The 23,996-nt window shown below is 35.6% G+C and overlaps 1 protein-coding gene across 2 annotated transcripts in view; it reads left to right on the plus strand.

Moving 5' to 3' along the window:
- Positions 1-23,996, plus strand: part of gek (serine/threonine-protein kinase gek) — a 252,003-nt gene that overhangs the window by 161,865 nt on the left and 66,142 nt on the right. For both annotated transcript variants that reach the window (XM_089093462.1, XM_089093463.1), the window contains exons 7-14: positions 3,590-3,798; positions 9,393-9,562; positions 13,087-13,244; positions 14,297-14,403; positions 17,257-17,516; positions 18,007-18,185; positions 19,030-19,179; positions 20,960-21,084. In XM_089093462.1, coding sequence (XP_088949588.1) covers positions 3,590-3,798; positions 9,393-9,562; positions 13,087-13,244; positions 14,297-14,403; positions 17,257-17,516; positions 18,007-18,185; positions 19,030-19,179; positions 20,960-21,084 — 1,358 coding nt within the window. The remainder of the gene's footprint in view (positions 1-3,589; positions 3,799-9,392; positions 9,563-13,086; positions 13,245-14,296; positions 14,404-17,256; positions 17,517-18,006; positions 18,186-19,029; positions 19,180-20,959; positions 21,085-23,996) is intronic.

The raw sequence follows: 23,996 nt of genomic DNA on the forward strand, positions 1-23,996 counted from the left end.
TTTTTTCCTCCTTCACAGAGGTCGAGTTGGCTCATGACTTCAAAAGGCAGAAGAATCACATCAAAGTTTACTTCCGAGAAATTTTGATGCGGTCAGATCAACCTCTCCTGTCGTGTTCTGATAAAATGCCTTTAGAGACCCTCTTCCTTCTACATAGTTTGGATCTAGTTCTGATCTCTAGAAAATATAACTAGGACATTAACCCTCACTTCACGCAGACAAACTCTCTGGCAAAGTTCCCAATGACAAGGATTTAGTAACCATTCCCTTTACTGATTGGATTTAGTGTCAACTCCCAAAAGGCAGAAATATGCTCGTAAGACACTTACTCTTGCTTCTCACTAAACTTGATGGACGACTGACTGCCGTTTTGGTTGATGTGGGAATTGTAATAATGGTAATAATTTAGGGACGCTCTCCCCATACAGAGATCAAAATGGGTGAAAGTCCCTAAAAACACAATTAATACACTTAATATTAGAGTTGGCTGAGATTCGTTAGCCCCTACTCCTAGATGTGGGGGTGGCGAGAATTTAGAGCCTTTTCCTAAAAAGGTTGCATTGGGTTCTGATCCCAAAATGTATTATTTTTACATTAGCTCTTACTCACACAAAGTTTCTTTAAGGTCCAACAATTGCTTCTGTTAAATGACCTGATGGCAAGAATTCATTTACTACAACCAAGACACTTGCTCTTCCTTCCCACCAAGTTCGGTTGAGATCTGACAAATGCCTTGGTAGGCCTTTTGATAGCAAGAATTTAGAAATCTCTCTCTCGTGAATGTCAGAACGAGTAAGGGCTCTGAAAAAATATACCTAAGACAATTACTATTATTTTTAAACGACGAGCTTGGCTAATATCTGATAACTCTTCCGTTAAATATCCTGATGACAAGAATTTAGGTACCCCTCCTCTTTCCAATGACGAAAGTCTCATCGGCTCTGAATTTTTGAGTGCCATAACTGGAAATTTGGATCCCTCAAAGTGTTTTTTAGATCAATCCATCGTTTCTGGTAGATTTTCCAGTATCATACAATTTGGAAACTCCTCCTTTTTTTCTCCGCAGAGGGTGGACTACGTTCACAAGCCCCAAAGGCCCAACTGGAACACTTACTCTTACTTCCCACAAAATTTTATTGAGGTCTGACAACTCCTTATGCTAGATATTTCAAGGATATGATTTTAGGCCCCCCCCCCCCTCCTCCCACTCCCCAGAGATTGTTTCAGATATAGACATTCCAAAAATATTGTTAGATTACCTACTCTTACTTCTCACAAAATTTAGTTGAGATTCGTGAACCTTATTCTGTTATATGTCCTAATGACAAGAGTTGATGATCACCGCCCCATACCACGACGTCCCTGTGCTAGAGCTCGGTTTTGATCATCAAATGTCATGACTCGGATACTAGCTTCTATTTACCACCAAGTTTGGTTAATATCAGACTATTGCTTGCTAGATGTCCTAAAGACAATAATTTAGATCTTGATTTTTTTTTTATGACGACAAGAAAAAGAAGAGGGGAGGCTACGGAAATATTTCAAGAAATGTAATTTCGTAAAAACTGAAATTTAGCCAATTGACTGTATTTCAGCTAAATCTTCAACCCCGTTCTTCCGCCCGTTTGAGAGAGAGAGTTCTTGGAGGCAGCGTATTTTTAGGTCAAGATATTCATTATTTTCCTCATTACTTTTCTTAAAGAACTGGTAAAAAAAGAACTGAACAGAAGGACAAAAGGAAAAAATTTAAAGGAGAAGGAACGAAGATAATTTCAACCAGTGAAAAAAGAACAATATTGTACAGATATTTCAGTCGAAACTTTAGCTAAACTGTTCTCAGCGAAAAAAAAAGAATGATTTTAAAATGTACCTATTTGGAGCTAATACTAATCTGTATTATAATTTAGCCATACTAAAGAAAAACTTTTAAGACAAAAACAAAACAAGAAACAATGGAATACTACTAGGAGAATAGAAATTTGAATAATTTTATCGTAAATAATTGATAATTAATTTTCAATTTTACTCTTTCCTGGTGATCAGCCTTGTAAACGCCTTTTAACCAACTCTGTAACGACCATCTCCTAGAATTTCTGCCCACGCTAATTCATACTCATAATCATAAAAAAGACCATGATATTTCATCGCCATCTAATTTAATACAAAAACGACGAAAAGTAAAAACGAACGATAAAACGAAGGATCATCTTTTTCTTCTTCTTTTTTTTACATGGGAACAGGGTGACGTATCAATTTATTTTTTCTGTATCATTTTATTTCTTCAAATATTACGATTCTGTCTATACTTTTAATATATATGTTTGCTGTTTTGCTAAAAGATTTATTTGTTATTTCAGTTATGTCAATGCCCCATCGCACAGAGTAGTAGGCTATATTGGATATTGTATCCACTGAAAAAATTTCAGTGGAAACCTGCAAAACACTTAACAATGGACATGTTTTGCTCTCTACTTGTTTTTCTACTTTCTATATTTGTTTCGCCATGTTTAGGTATGAAAGTGATCATTCCTATTAGACAAAGAAATTAAAGAGAAACGGACCTCTTTACCAATAAGTAATAGAAATCACAAAGGGGAATGGGGTTCTTTCCTCTTTAACTTCTTTTCGCATACTGTTTAAAGTTTTTCTGTTCAATAAAGATTTTTCCATTATTCTAGCTGGTTTAACGACGAAAGTAACAACGCCATCTATTTATTTTCAATTTTTATATTTCTGGTTATATTTTCCTTGATTAAGTGTATTAAAGGATAACACAAATTTAGTTGAATGTATTCACCTAATTAGACGTGGCACACTTGATCGATTTTTCCAATGTATTTTCCTATATCTGATCTTGTTCTCAAAATATCCAGCAGATTCTGGAAAGAACAAGCTATTTTAGATTGGAGTTGCTGAAATCAAAGTTTATCTTTACTGTAACATGGTAAAAAAAAGAAAGAAGTTCGGTCGCTAAGTGTTTGTGATTCATTCTGTGTTATAGTGATTCGTTTTGATTCTATTGATTCGTTTCTGATTTTTTTTATTCTTGTTTATTTCTCTGATTCTTTTCTGATTCTTTTTGTGACTCACTGATAAAACAACTAAAAAATATAGCTAGAAACGCGATTTTCATTTTACGATACAATCTTCGAACCATAGGAATTGACATCGTTCAAGAGCTAAAGGCACGGGCTGCCGGGCGAAAGGATGCCGAGAAGCCGATGGGTTTTCGCTTGTGTAAGCTAAGGAAATTACATAATAGAAAATTCTGCTGTTATGGAACCAGATGAGTGTTTTTGCGACAATAATTCAGTAGGGAAAGATGGTTTTCTTCGAAGAGCGTTCGAGGCCTTATACTAAAAACATAAATAGAGATTGTTGGAGGGGGACGGGGGGATTCGGCAACATTTTGAGTGGAAGGAACCAAATTACACAAACAACAATAAATTATGATTAAAATAACCATTATACGGCTATACCTACCATTTTAATATGGTTACCAATCGCATAAAGAAGACTGTTTGAGTCGTAAAATCTTGTTGGACCTTGCCTCACCGGCCTTACCAGTAAATTTGTATTGTATTTTTAGAACCACCCTTGGTTTGTTGGTGTTAATTGGGATGCATTGCGAGATAGTACTGCTCCTTACGTTCCCGATGTCTCTAGTCCTACTGACACTTCAAACTTTGATGTGGACGAAAATGATTTAAGGAGCTCAGATGTCGTTCCACCAACTGCCAACCCAGTTTTCAGTGGTCTGCATTTACCGTTCATTGGATTTACTTACACCAAAGGAAGGTAAGGATTACTCTGTTGACTATCGCCATAACCTCTCCTTCAAAAAAGATCGCTTAGAGAAAAAGTTCTCTACGCTAAAGAAACCTCTTTTTGTGGGGGGGGGGGGCGGAGGAGGCTGGAAGGGCCAAAAATCTCTTTTTGCATGTATACTTGAAAGTTTTATTCTTAAAAATTGAAAAAATACTGTTGGTTCACCTAAACATTGGATCCAAAAAAGGACAATTTTTTTCCCGAATAGCTTGGAAGTTACAGCCGCAAGTTCTAAGGGCAAAAGTGTCTTGATATAAAGAACATTTGTTAGGTTGGAAGCAGAATCTCTGAAAAGGGGTTATTATAGAACTGTTTTACAGTCGGCCCAAAAGTTTTATTGGTCCAAGGAAACCTCAATGTGCAGAAAAAATTAATAAAATGAATGTCTCCCAAAAAGGGCCAAAAAAGTTATTTTTTTCAACGGCTTGAAACTTAAGTCCGTAAGTACGTACATCAACCAAGGGGACCCGAATATAAAAAAAAAAAAAAAAAAAAAAAAAAAAAAAAAAACGCTCGTTGCACAGGTTTCCTGAGAATGTGCCTATAAGTTTATTTTCGACCGGCTACAGGAAATCTCAATACAAAAATGTGTCAAATATATTAAAACGCTTTTTTCTGATCAGCTGGAAACCTATAACCAAATGTCTCTTTGTTAAGGGGACCCCAATGAATAGAAAAAAAAACTTGACATTAAATTTTCTTCACCTGTAGATGGGCCAAAAAAATTTCTTTTCTAATCGGCCAAGACTCTGGACCCAAAGTAAGTCAGTAAGTAAGTAAGTAAGTTTATTTGTAACCCGCAATATAAAATAAATGCGGAGTAAAAAAAGAAAAACAAAATAATATTATCCACAAGGATATAATAAGGAAAACACAACATAAATAACTAAACAATATTCATAAAATAATAATCTGAAAAAAAAAATAAGTGAGGGGATCACTGGCTCATATCTGCCTTGGAGTATTGGTCCTCAGATCCTTAGCGATGTTGTCAAGCAGTACTACAAGGTCGATAAGTCCAAAATGAGAAATAATCTTGTGATTTCTGTACCACCTTGGCAAATATAGCAGGAATTTACCATATTTAAAATAGCCGCTCACTAGATGAAGACGGTCCTTTTAGCGTATGTGAAGCTGTAAAACATAAAGGACAGGAATTGAAGGAGAACAAAAACTATTGTAATATTTCTGCATCTCTCGATGATTTTACCCCTCTCTTAGATGAGATAATGTCATGCGAGGATCAAATATATTGTACCGCACTAATAACCAGAGACAAGCATGTAGCCGAAAGTGTATCAGAAAAAGTAATCCCAAGCCATTTCAACTTTGAGACACACTTGAGTAGCATTGTACCCACATGTAAAAAAGGAGCAGGATTAGAAATATTAAAACACAGAAACTCGCGTTTCGAAGCATTTTCAGAAATCCCAATCGTACTCAAGGCATTAATCTGAAGATTTAGGTTCTTTTTGAGGCCTGACCTAGCATAAGTAACTAGCAGAATATCATCAGCATAGGCAATGTAACTAACAGCAGTATTTTCTAAAAACACAGTAAGTGATAGCATTCGCAAACAGTCCGCAAGCACAGTTTTAAAAATATATGGAGACCGCACACCACCTTGACTGACTCCTTTCTTGACTGATATAGGTTCCGATATATCAGACATCCATTTTAACCAAACCAACGAATTGGAATACCAATATTGAAGAACTGTTACTACGGAAGAATTAACTCCAAGCGCTTGCGAATGTACAACGTTGTCAAAAGCGCCCGAGATATCAACCGAGCAAAAATAATGTGGCCTTTTTTTTGTATTTTTGCTGAGACTAGCAACTGACCAAGTATATGATGGGCTTGAGAACAACCAAAACCGGCTCTGAACCCAACTTGATAATCAGAAAAATCAAATTCTGTGCAAACTAAATGCAATGCGACACGTTTAAACAGGTTGCCAATGAAGAAGATAACTGTAAATATTTGATAATTGTGAAACTGATGTGCATCCTTTGCTTTTTTAAAAGCTGATGCTACAATCCCCGAAAAAAAAAACTATCTGGAACTAATGACTGGGCTAAACACCTTTGAAACATGAGCCGATTATGTGTTAGCAATAACGGACACTTAATGGTGAAGTGATTATAACACAGACCATCCTTATCAGTAGCACTTGATTTCTTAACACTCTTAAAAGCTCGATAAATATCACCACTTGATATTGACATTAAATGGACTTGCCTGAGAACTCGAGGAACAGTATTATGCAACATGGAAGAAAACATGGACTGGATAGAATGATTAAATGTAGAAATGAGCTACAAAATCGCTGATTTTGATAATCAAAATGGCAGTAGACACACAATTGCTGCTGATAATGATACATAACAAACACTTCCGATCCAAGGGGCCATTAACAGTATCCGGGTGGGATCGACACAAAGAAGATATAAATTAAAGTCTTAGGTCTTTTTTCATTCTAAATACTTTTTCAGGTTTGGGCCAATCGCAAACAATCCAAAGGCGAAGCCACAACTTCGCGCGTTGTTTAGCTTTTTTCACTTTTTGGCACACATTCCATAACGGTTTTCTGGTGCCAAATCTGACACGTTGAGCAGGAGCTTAAGCGGAAGCAGTTGACCTAAAACAATGCACGAGCGGGTAATAGTAACAATCTAAATCAATCTTAGCTGTCGGTGACCTTACAGAGGTTTGTAAAAGGTAAAAAGGCACTTTCAGGCTTGATAATAACGAGCAAAGAACATACAAATATACTTTAGAATTCGTTCGTTTCCAATTTGGCTTATCAAGCCATTTATTATGGTAAGAAAAACGGTTATAAGCCAGTAGAGCAGGTGACTCAATTTCACAAGTTAAAGGCAAGTGATCATCCTCAATTTTATCATCCAAAAGAATCACAAGAGGAACCACGAGAGATCCCCTTCAAACTATAATATGATCAAGGTTTGGTCTAGAACCATTACGGATATGAATGTAGGTAAACTTTGTCTTGTTTATCTTAATTGACTCACTGATAGCCACTTTGAGGCAAAGCTTCAAAATACAGGTCACTTCTTCAGATTGGGAGAGAAGATTGGCATTAATATCGCCAGCCACAATCCAATTTAATCCCTGATTGGTCACTCTTAGTAGAAGTGTCCTGAGTCGCTTACAATAACCCGCGAAGACAGATAGGGAAGAAATGTTCTTGCGATTGCACGGTATATAGACATTCATGAAGACCATATTACCGCACTTTATTGCCAGTAAATTATGATCAGAAGAAATAAGCTCAGGTTTCTGAGCGAGGTGAACAACAGTTGCAAGGCCCTCAGAGGGTCGACCGCACGTTTTTTTAGCCTCACGTACACACGTGTGGGGGGTGGGTGACCGTTTAAGAGTATCGGCTTTAGTTAAACAATGTTTCTGTAGAAAAACTATTTCATACTCGAGAAGCTTATCAATAAGAAGATCTTTGTCTATGGTTCCGTAAATATTGAGTGGAGCAGAACGAAACCTTTTGCTACTAATAATCATTTTTTATACTTATTCAGAGCTTTTTTTTAACACTGGGAAACTGAGACTATAGGAAACATGATTTCCCCCGCAGTTGGCGCAATTTGGGCTATCAGTGCAAGGATTATCACGAGTTACAATGTCCACCAGCGCAACGTGGACACTTTTAATTAGTCGATGGGAGTAAGCGATTTCCGACAATGGGGTTTGGCGATTGACAACGGTAATATCTAGTAAGTAGCATCTTATAACGTCTAATTTTAAAAGCTTGCATCTCAAACACACATCCTTGTTTATAGCTTTATTTAAGGCAACATCATCTGGAAATTCAAAGCGGAAGGATCCGGAACTTCTAACTTTAGTTGCATCAATAAGACTGAGAATCATATTAATAAGATCTGATTTTTGCACAACAACAGGGATGTTACTCACAATACCAAGCACTTTTTGATTAAGGACATGAGTGGATACATTTAGCTGACTAGTTGCAGCGGTGGCGAGAGAGACGGCTGAGACTTTATCTCGGGTATGGACTACCCACCTTTTCCTGACAGGATCAGATCTCACATTTACGATACCATCATAACCATCCAGGGTATCAAGGGTCTCTTTGCGCTAAATAGGATGTCTGAGGTTATTAGGTGTTTTTTTTTAATAACTGCATGGACGGTTTTGAAGAGACAGTACATTCTTGCATTAACGATGGAGGACATCCAATTGTTCCAGGCAGGAGAGTTCTCACACATTCAGACAAAGAGCGTAGCTCAGACAAACAGGAGTTTACACGGCATCTTAACGCACAAAAAGCATCGGCAGGAATAAGTGGTACTTCACTAGGGTGGCGGATAACAAAGACTGGCAGACCAACATCATCAGCATCATACTTTGCAATAGTATCGATAATACCAGTGAAACTATTAATAAACGCATTTGTACCCATTATTTTAGGATGAATATACCCAGGGTGGCAAAACTGGGAGATTTACCTTCTAGCTTCCAAAATCTGGCTGAGCGGGAAAAATTCAGACATATGTTTGTTCATAATATCTGCAGAAAAGACTTTTTCGATACGGTTTTAGACAAAATTCAGAGCAAGACAATAAACGAGCATTCCAGTGTTCCACGCCATCAGACTCAAATTCTGAATACATACAGAATGAAGTAACCTAGGAACAAAGGAAGTGCAAAGACCCTCTAAGTTGTCCCTTACAATCTAAGGGTAACTTTATACTGGTAGGTCCAATACTTCGCTTGCGGGAGGTTCTTTACCCTCTTCTGCTTGTTCCCAGTACGCTTCTTAAAACTATAGATGGCGAGCCAATCTACCCGAGATAAAAGATGGCGCTGGTGAAAATACCCAGGGAAAAGCGCTTATTCTAATAATTGGAGATGGTCATACAAACACTACTTGACAAAAAATCTATCTTTAGAGAATAAACAACAACAGGAAAAGACCTCAAAATAATTCAGAAACTTTTTGAAGTTACCAGCAAAGATGCAAACTCAGACACAATAGCATTGAAAATACTATAGATGGCATCGAAGTGGTGTGAGAGCTACTGGACTTCGATGTTTCTGATTACATCCAAAATCCCCTGGGTCAGATGGACCCCAATGTAGAAAAACAAATGAAACTAATGTTGACTATGGATTCTTAACACAAGAAAATATGCGCCTGAATTTTTTTTTTTGTCTCTGATGAGGTTAAAATTTAGAGGGCGTTTAGACAGGGTCAGGTAGACCTCAATGAAATCTAGAATTAAAAAAAAAAAAAAAAAAAAAAAAAAAAAAAAAAAAAAAAAATCGTTTATGAGACCTGGATCTTGACCAAAAATATTTACTTTCTCTGATACCGTTCATCCATAGGTCCCTGAAAAAAGAGAAATTCGATGTGCTCGTGGGCATTTATTAACGTAAGAAAATTTTACATAATTGTTAGGAAAAGGAGAAAATATACTATCTTTAATGTTGATTCCTTGTGAAGTATAGATTTAGATTGAAAAATAGAGATAAAATATGATTTGTTATAAACCTATTATTTATTTTAGTATCCTTTCGAAAAATGGGAATTTTGTGGCTCATAGTCTGAAGTCACCTTCGAATAACTTTGATGATGACACTGAACCATGTCCGACAGGTGAGGGTAAAAACGGTGATGTAAGTCCAGATTTGCGTCGTCTTCAAGATGAAGTGAACACGCTAACCAAGAAAAATGGAGGTAACATTTCTTGATTATAGAACTTTTTTGCTAGAAACGTTCGCAAGAATTTAATGAAAGGTGGGAGGGGGGAGGTGAAATTTATCAAACAATAGAAATCACGTGACTTACGTGACTAAATGAAAGGATTAGGACAATCTTAACAATCATGGAATTTTCTCCTTATCTTCCTGCACATGTGCCTAATTTTGGTTTACTTTATGGCCACGGCATATACTGCACAATATAGCAGAAAAAATCCAAAAATGAATTTTGAGTTTTGAACTGTCAGTGACCAGCTGTTTGTGCAATTTTTTTTTTTTTTTTTTTTTTTTTAAGGTTTGGCAAAAATATGATTGATATCAAAAGCTCCCAACTGTGTTTGCAATTGAGAAAGGAAACGATGTACAAAACTAAAAATCGAAACGAAGGAGGACAACCACGCCCACTGAAAAAACAAAAGAACACAATTGAAAAATTTCGGTTCAAACCTTTACTCAACTGTCTTTAGTGCAGGAATAACAATGAAAAAATAGGATGAAGTAGTCTTGGTTGTTTTAGATTTGCTGAGCCAAGGCGGAATTAAAACTCTCTTGCCTTTGGCATAGCTTCATAGCTGTGCCGATTGAAGATTTATTTTCTGATAACCTTTCTCCTACTTGCTGATGGGTGCTTCCAATATAGAAGCAAGCGGAAGAGGGAATTCTATAAACACCTAGAATGAGACTATTTTTTTCTGTGCCGTACTTGAAACAGCTCTATTTTGTTTCCATTAAAGTTTTTTATTTTAATCCTCCCCATTTTGTCGCTCAATTTAGGAACATAGGGTAAAAAAGTGAGGTTTTTCTTATCGCTTACCAAAGAGATGCTTTGAGCTGGACGTTGTGTCTAATTTAAACATGGGGTGTGACTATAATAGTCATATCCCATGTTTGAATTTCAACCAATCAGATTATAGGTGGAACGTTAAGATCCGCTGCTGTTTAATCCACGTTTCAGCTGATTCGCAGACACGCAGGCACTGTATACAGACCAATTTCTTCTCAACAGTGAAAAACATAGAGAGATTCTTATGAGGAATAAAATAAAGACAAGGTCAGCTAATAAAGTGAGACTGGAATTGCCTACTCCAAGAACAAACCGTTTTGCCAATTCGTTCGTTCCTTTTTACATGTCAGTGTTCAATAAGTTATAGTCTCGGGTTTTCTCTCTCTTTTTTTCTTGTTTTCGTTCTAAGTACTAGTGCCATTTAGTTGGAATTTTTATTCTAAACTATGATTGCTTGTATGAATAAAACTATTCTATTATTACAACTAGAATTTGGACTAAGCACGCATATGAACAGCAAATAATGCAATAGTATTAGAAAGGAACAATAATATTTAATGGTAATGACGAGAGTTCTGTCGAAGGGACCAAACTGACACCTAAGTCTCATTATTTTGAGATCTATGACATTATCAGACGCTTACAAATTAAAGAAATGAATTATTTATCAGACGCTTAAAAATATAACACCCAGATTGTATTCCAGTTAGCTTCATAGCGTAAATGGTGGAAGTAAAGTCCGCCTTTTCTTCAAGCACGTTTTGTGCTCATGTAGAGGTACAATTGAGAAGCTTGCTTCTGCTTGATTTGATTATCAGACAAAAAAAAAAAAACTCATAATAATAAACATACGCTACCTAAATATCTAAAATGTTTAACATAATGTAGATAGATAGAGAAAGATAATATTAGGGACACAAGTTACATTAAAAGAACGTAAATCAATCATGATAAATGGTCTACATAAAACCTGAAATTGTTTACACAGAAAATTATGAATTTACTGCACTAGTAACAACAGCAAAAAATTCAGATATTAGTTATTAAAGCATTGTTAAATCTATTTCTATGTCATTCCTAACAGTTGATTTAATTTCAGACATGAAATAGATGGCATTGTAGTATTAGTAACGAATTTCAGTAAGATTCAGTGATTCAGGCTTACAATTTTCAATGATATATTAGGTTTTAGAAATTCAACCTCTAACCCTCTGATCATCATCCGTTTTTGTTTTTTCAATACTTTGATAGATGACGTAAAATTTATATCTGTTAAAGGAACCCCCCTCCCGCCTTTCTGACAGACAATTTGAAGTTTTTTGGGTTTCTGGGGAGTGCTGATAAGTGATACCAACCCTTGCTGCAACCCTCCGCAATTCTACTCTCTGATTGATGTCAATCAATCAATCAGTCCAGCCCACCGAGTTATGACTGAAACCAACTGAAGTGGAGGTCTATCTGTTCACCAAGTCAGAATTAGGATTTTATTTATGCTATGTCTTAGAGATTGTTTTAAACCTGCTTAAAATACCTATAAAATTTGCCTATATTTCCTCTTTTTCAACTAATTTTTAAATAATAATAAAAACAAAAATTTTAAGTATATTTCGTATATTCTAGGACCATCTCCCGAATCTGAGTCGAATTCTTTATCTATCAGCATGTGTAAAATAGTATAATACCAAATTTTTACTCTATAAATGCAAAATTTACCCCAAAAGGAATATATTCTCAATATTTTACTTTTTATAAGAAAAAAAGAGCCCAACTACGAGCTAGAACCAGCGACCTTGAGATTGGGACTCTGATGCATTACCTACGATGTTAGCCTTGCTTTTTAGTTTGTTTTTTTAGTCTAATATCTTTTTTAAGAGCCAAAAGCGATTGGAGGGCATCCAGCCTCCCTCCCGTTCGCTATTCTGTTACCCGGCACCGGAACCCCTATGATATCGGATCTATATTTTGAGAAAGCCATCTCTATGTGCACGTGATTTTTTAAATCATCTGCAATGTCTTGGGAATGGCTTGTGGCATCAAGTTGAAACTTCCACGATGCATTGGATAAGAGAGTCAACTGGATTTCAGGCGTTTACTTGAGGGGGCAAAGGAAAATCGAAATACACATATGTATCCAGGACATCGAATTAGCATATCCGCAATAAGGCGGCTTGGTGCTGTTGTGAGTTGTTAGTAGTAATAGTAGTAATATCTTAGAAGCGGGCTTGGGAAATGCAGTTGAAACTTGAAGGAACAGTTTGGTGGAGCAAGAGAACTTATAATTTTTTGCTGGGAAGGTGCAAAACAACTCTTATTTTCGATCCGTCAAAAAAAAAAAAAAAATTATACTGTCAGCTCCTATGGGACTTAGAGATAGGAACAGAGAGAGGGATAGGGATATCAAATTGGCAATGGGCCTAAGGGCCCTGCTTGAAGTTCAATATCTTTGTTATATTTGATAACTCTATATTTGTGCATTAATGTATTTTAGTGAGTCATTTTTTGTTGGCACTGCACAAGCTTCACTTCTGGGCACCTTTCATAGATTTGACATTTTGTGGTCTCAAAACCATATTTCTACACAAACTAACTACAATTTTGTCACTTATTTATTCCGTAATTCGGAAAAATCTTAGGTGTTGTATTGGGAATGTTCTTTATGATGATTATTTTGTGTGTTTTGCTCTTTTCTTTGCATTCTAATTCTTTTGATCTTTTAGAATTAATGCGTCAACTAACGTCATTAGATGAAGAACTTAGGGATATCACAAATGGGGCTAGACTTCTAGAAACCTCTGAAGCTGAAAAAACGCAGAAAGTTCGAGAATTGGAAAAATTGGTTAGATCATTGAAAACTGAAAGAGATGAAGCTCAAAGAGTAAGTCTTTTAAAGTGACTTTTTAAAGCAAGATCTGCTACACATACTTGGGGGTATGTGGTTAGTCCTGTCTATTATATAAGTTTCACCTGTATTTTGAGTGGCTAGCCTGTTCAGCAACCGAGTATTTTAGACAACATTAACCAACAAAAAGAAATGGGAACAGCCAGTTACGTTATATTTGTCTTTGACAAAAACAGTCAGGCTAATGCTGTTTATTTAGATGTTATCAGCCCCTGTATAGGTGACTGGCCTTAATCGCAGCAGTTAGGGTTTTCCACTTTGTAGTTACGAAGTTCTTGTCACGCTTAGTTTTTTCTTTCGTTTTTTTTTTTTTTTTTTTTTTTTTTTTTTTTTTTTTTTTTTTTGTCTATTCTAATAATTAGTGTTTACTGTAAAACAGAATCAAATGTAACAGTGGTAGCTTTAAATTATAAACAGTTATTCCAATTTTAATCATAAAATAAATAAAACACTTTTTAGTGCAACTATCTATGGATTATAGACGGAAACGATCGCCCTAGTTACCATTTAAAATGTTTTCTAAAAGTCACTTAACTGCGGAAATGGGGCTAAATTTTCAAACCTGTGCGAAAATTGTCCTAATGCAAGCTCTAAATTTTTTATGCTTTGTTCGACCAGAGACAGTTGGCTTTGATTGCACTCCACATTACTTTCAACCTTAGTAATAATAAGGTTTTTCTTTATAAAAATAAGGTTTTTCTTCATCATGCTGATTTATAGTGGTCAAGACCAGTTATGTATCTTCCTTGTCACTTTTCTTCGTTTGTGGAGTAAATATTTTTCGCTACTAAACCACTGGTATGATGTTATCCAAAATTGATATTTGAATCGTTGTCGGAAGGCATTTCAATCTCATTTGCTTTTTTAAATTGAAAAAATAAAACAACCCTTTCTATTCAAATTTGGTTAAATTGTAAATTGCTTTGATCCAGTCACTGATTTAGTGATATGCACCGTACCTGAAGGTTTTCTTTTATGAAATCTTTGTTATTTTTTAAACTCAACTTCTTTACCTTACTTTATTTCAGGAACTGGCTGAAGCAAATGAAAAACTACGTTTGCAGTCTAAAGAACTGCAAGATGCTCTGAGTCAGAGAAAGCTTGCTATGTCTGAATATACGGAAATTAGTGATAAGTAAGTGAAAAACATAAAAAATTTACAGTCATGAAGACTCTAAACTTTTGTCCAAGCCAAGTTAGCTAATTATATTTACAGTGGAATCCCAAGCTAGAAATTTTCCGCGTTTATGAAGAAATTCGGCTACACGACCCCTATTTTCAAACTACCTTAGGTTTGATTTAAGAAGAAACGTGCAGAAGACCCATATCCACGTACACATTTTAGGTGTGTTATAAGCTCGGTTGCATTTAGGTTTTACACGTAAGACCAGTCTTAAACTAAGGGCAAGTGGGAGGGGCTGATTTCTGAAAGGATTCCAATATTTAACTGAGTCGAAAAAAAAACTGTTTGAAAATGCTGGTATTCTGTTTTGAAGTCCAGGTTGTTTTATCATCCACATTTTTACAAATTCCTTGCCATTGCAGCATCTTAAAATCTGGGTTGGAGCTTGGCTTGTTTGGACTCCTCAATGCTTAGAATAGCAATCACGTTCACCACTCTCAATTGCCATGATATTTTGACCCTTCATCTTTCAACTTTAACGAAAAAAATTACGAAAGTTAAACCAGCAACAATTTTTATGACATAATTTTTTAGAAAAGTTTTTGCCCCCCTTTCCCAACAAAATTGTAAATGAGCTCAGCTTGCAATCTAAAGAAAAGGCGTTGTGAAAAATTGCCAAATGCATTCTCAACACTCACCTGTAAATAACCCGTGAAAGTGACCTGAACTAGTTTATAGGACTATTAATTTTGTTGTCATTAGGGATCTAACTCTTTGATTTTTTTTTCCTTATTTATGAAAGTTAACCCTTTATTACGGCTCCAAAAAATCGAAAGCTGTTAAAAATAATATTGTTTTGTTTGCCACAGCACTTTTTTGAATTGGTTTTTAGAATCGGAAACCTATTGGTTTTCTATATACTTGAGAGATATAGATTTAAAAGAAAGAAGATATTGATGAAAAGTATTTGATTAATGAAACGAGATTGTTTGCTAAAAATATACTTAGTGACTCGGCTCAATAATAACCGAAACTCTAAAAGACGGAATTTGGACATCAATGGATAAATCCAGAGAATTTGCTTTCTGTGTTGATCCCAAATATATAAGACTTTTTAAGTTTAGGGTGAACCATCAAAAGTTACAAGCCTGAGAAAATTTGCCTGATTTTCGAAAGAGGTGGGAAATACTCCCACAAAGTCAAGGAATCTTAATGCATCGCACCATCAGATTCAGCGTATCAGAGAATCCTTCTCTAGAGATTTCATGCTCCCATCTGCAAAAATGTAGAATTCTGTAGTTTTTACTTGAACAAAGATCACAGATGCGTATGTATTTATTTATTTTTTCAGAGTTGATCGTATCGAATCAATGTTCCTAGAATGTCGGAAGAGGGTTAATTCTGACCGAAATTAAAATTTCTAGTGCCCTTTTTATGTGACTAAAAAGATTGGAGGGCAATTAGCCCCTCCTCCCACACCCTTTTTCCCCAAAGTCTCCCGATCAGAATTTAGAGATAGCTATCTTGTTCAGCATTGTCAAAAAGTCCAATAACTATTCCTTTGGGGATAACATGACTCCCCAGAGCCCCTGGGGAAAGGGCTGTAAGTTGTGAAATTTACTCATAGTTTACGTATAGTATTTTTATTAGGAAGTATAGACATTTTTTGTTGGGGGGAGGGTCTGCATCGGGAAGATTTTCTATGGGAAGGGAGTGTCCGAGGGTGAATTTTCCAGGGAAAATTTTACACTTGTGAATTTCCCAGAATTCCTATACGGAAATATTTTTATTCGTCTCACGTTTTCTTTGCTGAATCAATTTTACGTGTGGAGATGTTCCAGTGGAATCGTCCAGTGGGAATTTTCAGTGGGGTTTGAATTGTCAGTAGGATTGAATTATGGGGGGGGGGGGGGGGTTCGTGGGTGAAATTTTCCTTGGGGAAATTTTCTGCTGGAGCAACTTTCCACGGGGTTGGGGGGAATTTCTGGGAAAAAGTGTTCACGAAGGGAGGAATTCCGGCATGATTTGAAGAACAATCTGAAATCGAATAATTTTCCTAATGAGGTCTAACGAAATTTTTTCAGGCTGATCCGCAAGAAATTTTCCGGGGAAATTTTCAACGAGGATGGAACTGTCCGGGGTATTATCCGCAGGAGATACTTTCCATGGAGGATTTTTGCGGGGAGGGGGATTTAATATTCCATGGAGGGAGAGCCGGTTTTCCCGGATTTGGAAAACGACCAGAAACAAAATAAATAAAAAACTGAAAAAACTGAGTTTTTTCAACTGAAAGTAAGGAATTACGTTAAAACTTAAAACGAACAGGAATTACTCCGTATATGAGGGAGTTTATCTCCTCCTAAATGCCTCACTCTTTGCGCTTAAGTTTTTTTTTCCAATTCTATAAGAACGACTCCTGGAACACAAGGACCGTTAATTAAAATAAGATATTTTCTAAAGTACTATAAAATTTTAGTGTGAAGAATGAGGTGTTTAGGAGGGGGTTACCCTTGTCCTAAAACTTTTTTCTTAATTTCTTTATGTTTAAATAAAGAATTCCTGGAAATTAGCGTATTAAAGTATTAAACATTTCTATATTAAGAAAAAGAAGGAAAGAAAGAAGGTTAGAGTTCCGTTATACATAGAAGCCACAAAGTTTTGTGACTTTCCTGGAAACTTTCTCTTGTCTAATTTGGACTACTGAAATATCCGCCATCCTTCACCCCAAAAGAGGTTAAAGATTGTATCGATACGGTCTTATCTTTCAGCTAGGAGTAATTTGTAAAACGCAAAACTAAGTAACTTCTATTTGTGTTTGTGACTGAAGAATATTAAGAAAAATGTCTAAGTAAAGTTGTGTTATAGGTTGTCTGAGCTTCGACAGCAAAAAGCCAAGTTATCTCGACAAGTGCGTGATAAAGAGGAAGAATTGGAATCATCACTTCAGAAGATGGACGGACTTCGGAGTGATGTTAGGAGGTCAGACAAGCTTAGAAGAGAGCTGGAAATGAGAAATGAAGATTTACTTGCAGACTTAGAAAAAGAAAAGAGACTCCGAGAAAGATCCGAAGAACAAACCAAACAGTTCAGTGTGGAATGTGAACAACTTAGACTCAAAACAGCCGGTAAAATGTGTTCTTTCCTTTTGTCAGAGAATCTCTCTCTCTCTCTCTCTCTCTCTCTCTCTCTCTCTCTCTCTCTCTCTCTCTCTCTCTCTCTCTCTCTCTCTCTCTCTCTCTCTCTCTCTCTCTCTCTCTCTCTCTCTCTCTCTCTCTCTCTTTCCTTCTTTCTTTCTCTACCTTATTTTTGTTCACATTGAGTCACAGATAAACTAGCCTAATATATGCAGATTAGCCCAATCACGTCTATTTTATAATCCAGCCTAAAAACTTAAAACAAAAAGATGTATAGACCTTCACTTAAAATTCAAATTTGGGCAAGAGAAAAATAAATTTAATTTAAGCTTTCTCTGACTCTAAAAGTTTGCCTTGCAATGATGCACTCTTAGTGGAGGAAATAGTTTTAAGTTCTACAAGGTCCCTGTTAGAACGTGAAATGATTCACTTTTTTTCAAGTTTCCTATTTTCTTTAAATCAGTTTTTAATGGTGTTGCAGGTGAAATCCCAATCGCTGATGTAGATGGTGAGGTCAGACGACTGCGAATGCAACTAGAAACCGCTGAAGTCCTATCAAAAGAGCTGCAGTATCAACAATCGAAATATTCTTCAGATATATCTAGTCTTAAGGAGCAACTTCGTCAAATGGAAATGAACAATAGTGAGCTTGAAAAACAGGTATTTGAGGTCTCTGTTTTGTCATCAGTTGTACAAAAAATAAATGAATCTTCAATTGCTTAATTGAAGAAAAAAAAATATCTTAAATCTGCATTCTTGAAAATATAATTGTGGAGCATATTCGGTAACCTCTCTCTCCTTTTCACCCTCATTTCCCTGTTGCTTTTCCTGCTTATTGTAAGTTCACAGATTGATAACCTTTCATCTCTCAAAAACAGCTTCTTGACCTGGTAAAATATTACTGTTGATCCTTTGTCTTTTTTTCAAGCACAACAAAAGTAAAGTTGTCCGTTTTTCTGTCTCTGTTTTAAATTCCTTTGCATCATTATGATATGGCCCAACATCACTTTTCTAGAAAGGCTATTCTAATGAATATATCTAAATGAGAGATGAAATTGAGCGGGTAAATGATTGAATGAATGTTGAAAGTTATTCTGATAAAATGCTTCAGTGTATTTTCAAAACTGGGTAATTATTCATGTCTAGATTGATTTTTGCCATATTTAAGCGGAGAAAATGCAGGAAACTCATAATAGAGGGGTAAAGTTTAAAGGTCTGCCCCTCTAGAATTTTGCCTTTTATAGAGGAATAGGATATTTTAGAATAAGTTTATTGCTTAATATAGACTCAAATCATTTTTCGGGAGGGGGGGTCACAGGTCTCAAGAGATTAAAGGTCTCCCCTGTGATCACCCATTCTGAATTTCTGGATTATAAGCATGGTGAGTCAGTTTCAACTAAAATTGATTGTTCTCCCTTTTTTGTTAATAATGGCTTTTTTCTTTCAACTAATATTTGCCTTACGAAATTTGTCAGTCCTGATGTTTTTTCCTTTTTTTCCTCAGAATAGTGCATTGAGGGAGCGGCTTGAATATATGAGGTCAGAAACGGCTGTGGAAAATGATGAAGTTCTTTCGGAAACTCGACGGGCTTATGAAAAAGAGAAGAATTTGCTTGTTGATGAAAATAGTCGCCTTTCAACTGAACTAAACAAGGTTTATAGCCCTCTGTTTGATTTTGTCTTATTTTTTTTCTCCATTTATTTTTGAATTTGTCTTGTTTTTCACTTTATTTGCTTGGTAAGGAATATTATGATTTTATGAAAACATTTTTACTTTTTGTCTTTTTTAATTCAGAACGATTTTGACACGTTTAATTTATGTCTATTGTTGTTCTGTTTAATGTATAAACTAAAATCCAGAATGTGAATATTGTAACGTTGATTTATTTATCTATTATTTGCAGCTAAAAATACCCTTTCTTTGTTGTGTTTTTTTGGAAAGCTCGGTTGAACTATGCTGTATGTAATGTATGTTACATGCAAACATAGTTTTCATGGGAAGTCTTCACCCAAATACGAATGTCCGTTCATTTTACTAATTACCATATCCGGTTCGCTGTTTCTCAAATTTACCTTTTGATTGCAAACTCGTTTTATTTTTAAGCTGTCTGAGGGTGAAGCGCTGGTGAAGACCATCAGTTTTACCATTCCTCGTGATTTCTCGCTAGTTCTAGTTTTTGTTTATTTTTCTAGTGATCTTTTCTTCTTTAGTGTTTGACTGAATTTTATTCCCTATAATTCTTCGTCTTTGCTGTCAAGTTGGACTTATTGGGTATTTCAGGGCATTTACGATAGCACTGGGAAAAAAGAAGAAAAATTCGTCGGGTAGAAACTTCGAAATGTTTGCTACTTTTTACTAGAAAAAGACTAAAACAAATCAAGACAAATTTTGCAAGTTTCTGTTTTTCATTATTCTTAGCCATTCACTTAACCTAACTTTTCAGTGGTTCATGTCCGATTTATGGAGCAATGGTCTTCTTGTGCTAGTGACGATCTGGGTGAACAACCCTCCTCTAGGAATCCCAATCTAAGCTATTGATTTAACCACCACTTAACTATTCCCATCAATGTTTAAATCCCTTTTATTATATATCAGTCGGACCTAGGATGTTGAGCTGTATAAAATTCTCATATCACATTCCTGATAGCCAAGTCCTATGCATGTTTGAGAAATCTAATAATCACATATAACTACGCACAGGAAATACTGGGAAGGAATATGTCCCGAGACTGGTTTGGAAGGCCCTGAAAAGGACCCTGATTCTCCAACCGAAACTGGTTGGAGGACCCTGAAAATAAAAATAAAATTATTGCCTGAAATTCCTTTTTTGTTTTACCTGTTTCCCTTCGATAAATGTTCTATTCCCCTCCCAAAAGGTCAGAATTGTCTGAATTTATGATTTACCAGTTTTTAATTTATGATTAAAATCTAATTCATTAATCCTATTCTTTTCCCATGACCGCGTTGCTTTTCTCTCCAAAACATCTAGCCAGCAGTTGTGGATTCAGTATTTAGTAGGGAAAAGGCGACTATCAAGAACCTTAATTAATTTTTATACCCCCAAGCAAAAGTGAATGACCGACCCTTTTTCTGTGCTACGATCTAGTATAAATTGTATATGCCTGGTAACTGACCCAGCTATCCAGAGGTTAAAGTAATAATTTATAATTATCTTTGTTCCAAAAAATGACTACCTCAAATCGACAGTAGATTACAATTGTTTATGGTTTATATCAAGTTTATGGTAGAATCTAGAACTAACTAGTTTTGCAGATTGTTTCAATCACAGGTGCATGACGTTGCGACCCATGGTGGATTGTGGTCGGTTTGAACCAGTATTAGACGAAAATCATCATTCCCCTCCCCCTCCTGTTTACATAGTACGTGGTAAAATCTTCTTTTCCTAGTTGTTTGTAATGCTTATATTTTGCAGGTAAATAATATTTTGAAGAAAATGGAGTTTGAGCGTCGTGGCTTAGACACGGAGCTAGAAGAGTACCGTTCAAAGAAGGAGGCACTTAGTCTATGGGAGTCTCAAATCACCGAAATTATTAGATGGTATGTGCGCTGTTAAAGTGGGGCTTTATCTTTTGACCAATAATGTATCTTTTTAGTTCCTTTTATTTAGTTGATAGGCTAGGCTACTGAACCACCCTATATAAGAACTTGCCTATGACCTTTAGCGTCAAACACTTTAATAATGCTAGCAGAGGGTACCAAGGAAAACTCGTTTTCTTACTATTAATATTTTCAGTAATCGAGTTAAAAATTCCGCAGGGTCAGCTATTCCGAATATCTGAACTAATTTTAAGTTTTTAGCCCATGGAAGGCGTTGAAGCAATTATTTAGCAATCCTGTAGATAATCTATACAAAAAAAGGAACCCTAAGGGGGAAATATTCCTAAATAATAGCAAAATTAAACAGACAATATAAACAACCATGCAACTCTTAACCACCACGACGCATTAGCGTCGGGTACTAAGGATGGGTAACTACCTTAAGCTTGTGTTTCTTATTCAATTAAGATATAACTTCCCTCAGGGTCAGTTACACCCAACCTTTGAGCTCTCCTAGAATTTGAGAACTATGGAGGGAGTTGAAACATATGTTTAGCGGACCTGAAGAAGCATGAGCAAATTTTTCTTCTATTTGAATTAGTAACAATCTCCCAAAAAGGGGCAACACACAGAATGTGGATTAGAGGAAATGGCATAAGAAGGGGCAACACAGAATGTGGATTAGAGGAAGAAGAGGTGGAAGAAGATAACAGTTAAAACACAATCTTGGAGTAACCATGCGCATGCAGAAGCAATTCTTCACATCAATAACATAGCTCAATAACGTAGTTGTTTAACAGAATGGGAGAAGTAATTGCGCCTTGGTGGATTCCTCGTCCAACAGGGATTCTTCTTTCTTTGGGAATCGGTTCCCTAGATTTTGGAAGAGGGATGTTAAGATAGATTTGAAGTTAGGAATACATGCCACGAAAAGCCTTAATTGTGTACCGGTTTACGCCCCTTTTAGCCACAAGAAAATGCATTGCCGTGTGAATGAGGGGAGTTTTAGTGACTCTAGGAGCGTAAAGGGAGCTTAACTGACCACAATTTCTCTAAGAAACAGGAAAAGACAAGAATTTTTAGCTTCAGTGAGCAAGTTGGCAACATCAGAAAACGCTATGGGCCAACTTGTTAGATACCAAGTTCTTTGTCACACCAAAGTTATGGGGTAAGATAATTAGATCAAAATCATACAAAATATTAGTTTCCACAAAGGCTCCGTGACCTTTAAAAGTTGATGGATAGGAAGGCGGCGGTAACCATGTTATTTAAGTACTAACTCAAAAATCACAATCAACACTTTGTAACATTCATTTATTCTTCAAGTAAATGTCTCAAGTTTTAAAAACATTTTTGTTTAAAACAATTTTCTGTACTTGTTATAAAGGCTTATTAAACCTCTATTAATTATTTTACTGGAAATTGTCAGACAGCAATTAATGATATTTGAAACTGGTCGGGTAGGATAAATATTTTGAATATCGAAATAAAATATAAATATCCAAAATTAATATTTATCCTTTAGGTTTCTCTCGTAACAAAAATTCGTAAAAATGACATAGGAAGCACAAAAGACATTTGCAAGCACGAAAGATATGTAATAATGTCAAGGAATATATTCCAGTATGCTACATTGCGTATTATCAGTATGCTGGTTTGTGTATGTTTTCTTGGTGGAGCATAAAAAAGCAGTGTTTTTTTACAGATAAAACTCTGTAGTGATGTCCTATCTATATATTGGGTTTTAGTATCCGTAGGGGATATATTGGCTTCAGTCCTCTTTGGATTGTTTTTATTTTATTTTTCTTCTCTTTTGCTTTGACATCAACGCAGTGGTAAAAAACAGCATGGAAAGCAACATTTTCTTGTTTAACTCTTATTAGATTTTTCTCGAACTATTTTTTACCGTTTGACATATCAGCCCCTGTGTCCCAAAAATATGCAAGTTCTGCCTTTAGGGGGTCATTTAAAAGTTAGTTGGAAGTCACTCTGGAAATGGTATCTATTCTGTCACTAAGTGATCATTGCAATTCCAATTATGTTTTAAAAAACTTTACGATATTGCCCGAATTCAGATCAAAAGGATGATTTTATTATTTACAATTATTATTTATATGTTTCTTCTAAGTCTTACTCCTAAACTTGTTATAGGTTAGATGACTTTCTATGGATAGCCTATATTTTTGGCTCTTGGTAATCTTTTTTGTCAAGGAAAACTATTCTTGAATTGTTATAACTGTTTCTGACCGTGACTATTGGTTTTTCCTTTTCGTCCAGATAAAATTAAAAATTGAATCTAAATCATTGTATATCCTAAAAATACTACCATAATCAGTTTTGCTTTATTGGAAGTAAAAATCAAGTTTGTGGATGAATAATTATTTGACAAAAAAAAAAAAAAAAAAAATCTATGCCAGTTTTTTAACTGTTAGCTTAAGTATTTTTATATAATCTAGAAATCAGGCTTAAACTAAAAGTAAATTCACAAATTATACAAGACATCTGATTTTTTATAAACGCAACATAAATTTGGACCTTAAAGGTCATAAATATATATTATTTTCAAAAGCTGCATAAAAAGCTATGCTTGTAACTATTAATCCAAATTAAAAATGCACCTGAGATTCATAAATCCTTAAAACGGATTCTAGATTCGCTCCCATCAGCTTTTTGGCTAATTTCTTTAGATAACCCTCCTTAGGACTAAAACGATTAGAGCTTTTGTCAGACCTCATCCTTACAACACCCACACTCCTTTGAGGTTTACGCTAATGCCTTCACAAGTAACCACGTTGGTGTCATTGTGCGTGGAAATCTACGTGTTCCTTGTGCAATAAAGCACGAGTGACTAATCTGGCAATGCAAAAAAGGAGATTGAAACGCACTTTCTTCTCGGCAACCGAGAGCTTTTT

This window comes from Artemia sp. Qi Xiang Cuo, chromosome 8 (assembly GCF_049724085.1).
Source record: "Artemia sp. Qi Xiang Cuo chromosome 8, ASM4972408v1, whole genome shotgun sequence".
NCBI classification, from domain to species: domain Eukaryota; kingdom Metazoa; phylum Arthropoda; class Branchiopoda; order Anostraca; family Artemiidae; genus Artemia; species Artemia sp. Qi Xiang Cuo.